This window comes from Austrofundulus limnaeus, unplaced genomic scaffold, assembly GCF_001266775.1.
Source record: "Austrofundulus limnaeus strain Quisiro unplaced genomic scaffold, Austrofundulus_limnaeus-1.0 Scaffold621, whole genome shotgun sequence".
Taxonomy (NCBI): domain Eukaryota; kingdom Metazoa; phylum Chordata; class Actinopteri; order Cyprinodontiformes; family Rivulidae; genus Austrofundulus; species Austrofundulus limnaeus.
The window spans coordinates 207,604-208,786 of record NW_013953023.1 but is presented as its reverse complement, the minus strand read 5'-3'; the positions used below and the strand labels follow the sequence as shown (position 1 = coordinate 208,786).

At 45.8% G+C, this 1,183-nt stretch overlaps 1 protein-coding gene across 1 annotated transcript; it reads left to right on the top strand.

The window, feature by feature from the left end:
- Positions 1–79: 79 nt before the first annotated feature.
- Positions 80–869, top strand: chsy1 (chondroitin sulfate synthase 1; the record flags this gene model as incomplete). Its single annotated transcript, XM_014027176.1, is given in 2 exon segments — positions 80–277; positions 521–869. A coding segment is annotated over 1 exon segment (311 nt), but the record flags the coding sequence as incomplete, so codon positions are not given.
- Positions 870–1,183: the final 314 nt, after the last annotated feature.

The following is a 1,183-nucleotide window of genomic DNA, read 5'->3' as shown; positions in this document are numbered from 1 at the left end:
ATTTTGTAGTTTTAAAATAAATATGAAAATCTATTGTTAAATGTTTTCTATATGAATAATTTTTCGGGAATTTAATCAAACTGTAACAAGTACATTTTAGGCACATCCGGCGACGTATGACGTCACCACCAAACGGCCCGACTGGAGCGTCTCTACGGAAGCCCAGACAGGCCTAAAAGCGTTAACCCCTCCGAGCTCAGAGGTCTGTATTTATTCATCAGCTGAGAGAGAAAATAAACCGTGAACCGTGTTTTTTACAGCTCAGATGAAATAAAAGGTAAATTTATCGCTGAAAGGGGAGTTTGTCGCTGCTGGACAGCCTGAGGACCGGCGGGGAGCAGCGGAGGACAGCAGCTCAGGAGTCCGCCTCAAGGACTGCTGCCTTGCTACGTAGGCATGTGGAAGAAAAGGGCTTTTAGTCCGAAGCAGTTTCCTGGAGTCACCGCTGCTCCCATCAACCGTTTTTAGCTTTTATATGTTAGTCTCTGGGTTTTATCAACTAATTAACTTTTATTCACAGACACAGTTTGTAAAGCGGATTAGAGCGCGTTCAGAGGAATGGCGGGTCGGAGCAGAAGAGCCTGGTTCAGTGTTCTGTTGGGTCTGGTTGTCGGCTTCACCCTGGCTTCCAGACTCATCTTACCCAAAGCCTCGGAGCTGAAACGAGCCGGACAGAAACGGAAAGCTAACCCCGCGGTGTGCGGACTGAACGGAGCTCCGAGGAAGGAGCACGGCGGGCCTTTGTGGGCTCCACAAGTCAACGGTTCCCCGGCCACCGAGAAGCCAGGCTCCGGCCGCAACAACTTCCTGTTCGTCGGTGTGATGACGGCCCAGAAGTACCTGAAGAACCGAGCCGTGGCAGCACACAGGTACGTCCTGTTTTCTCCACACCTGTACCTGACAGGCCTACAGGTTTTTAACCAAACTGAAGCTCATTAATGGTTTTTAACCAAACTGAAGCTCATTAATGGTTTTTAACCAAACCGAAGCTCATTAATGAGGTTTTTATGGAAAGAGTCCAGGAAGTACTAATATACCTCAGTAAGTACTAATATACCTCATTCCTTACATCATAAAATACTAATACACCTCAGTAAGTACTAATATACCTCATTCCTTACATCATAAAATACTAATACACCTCAGTAAGTACTAATATACCTCATTCCTTACATCATAAAAT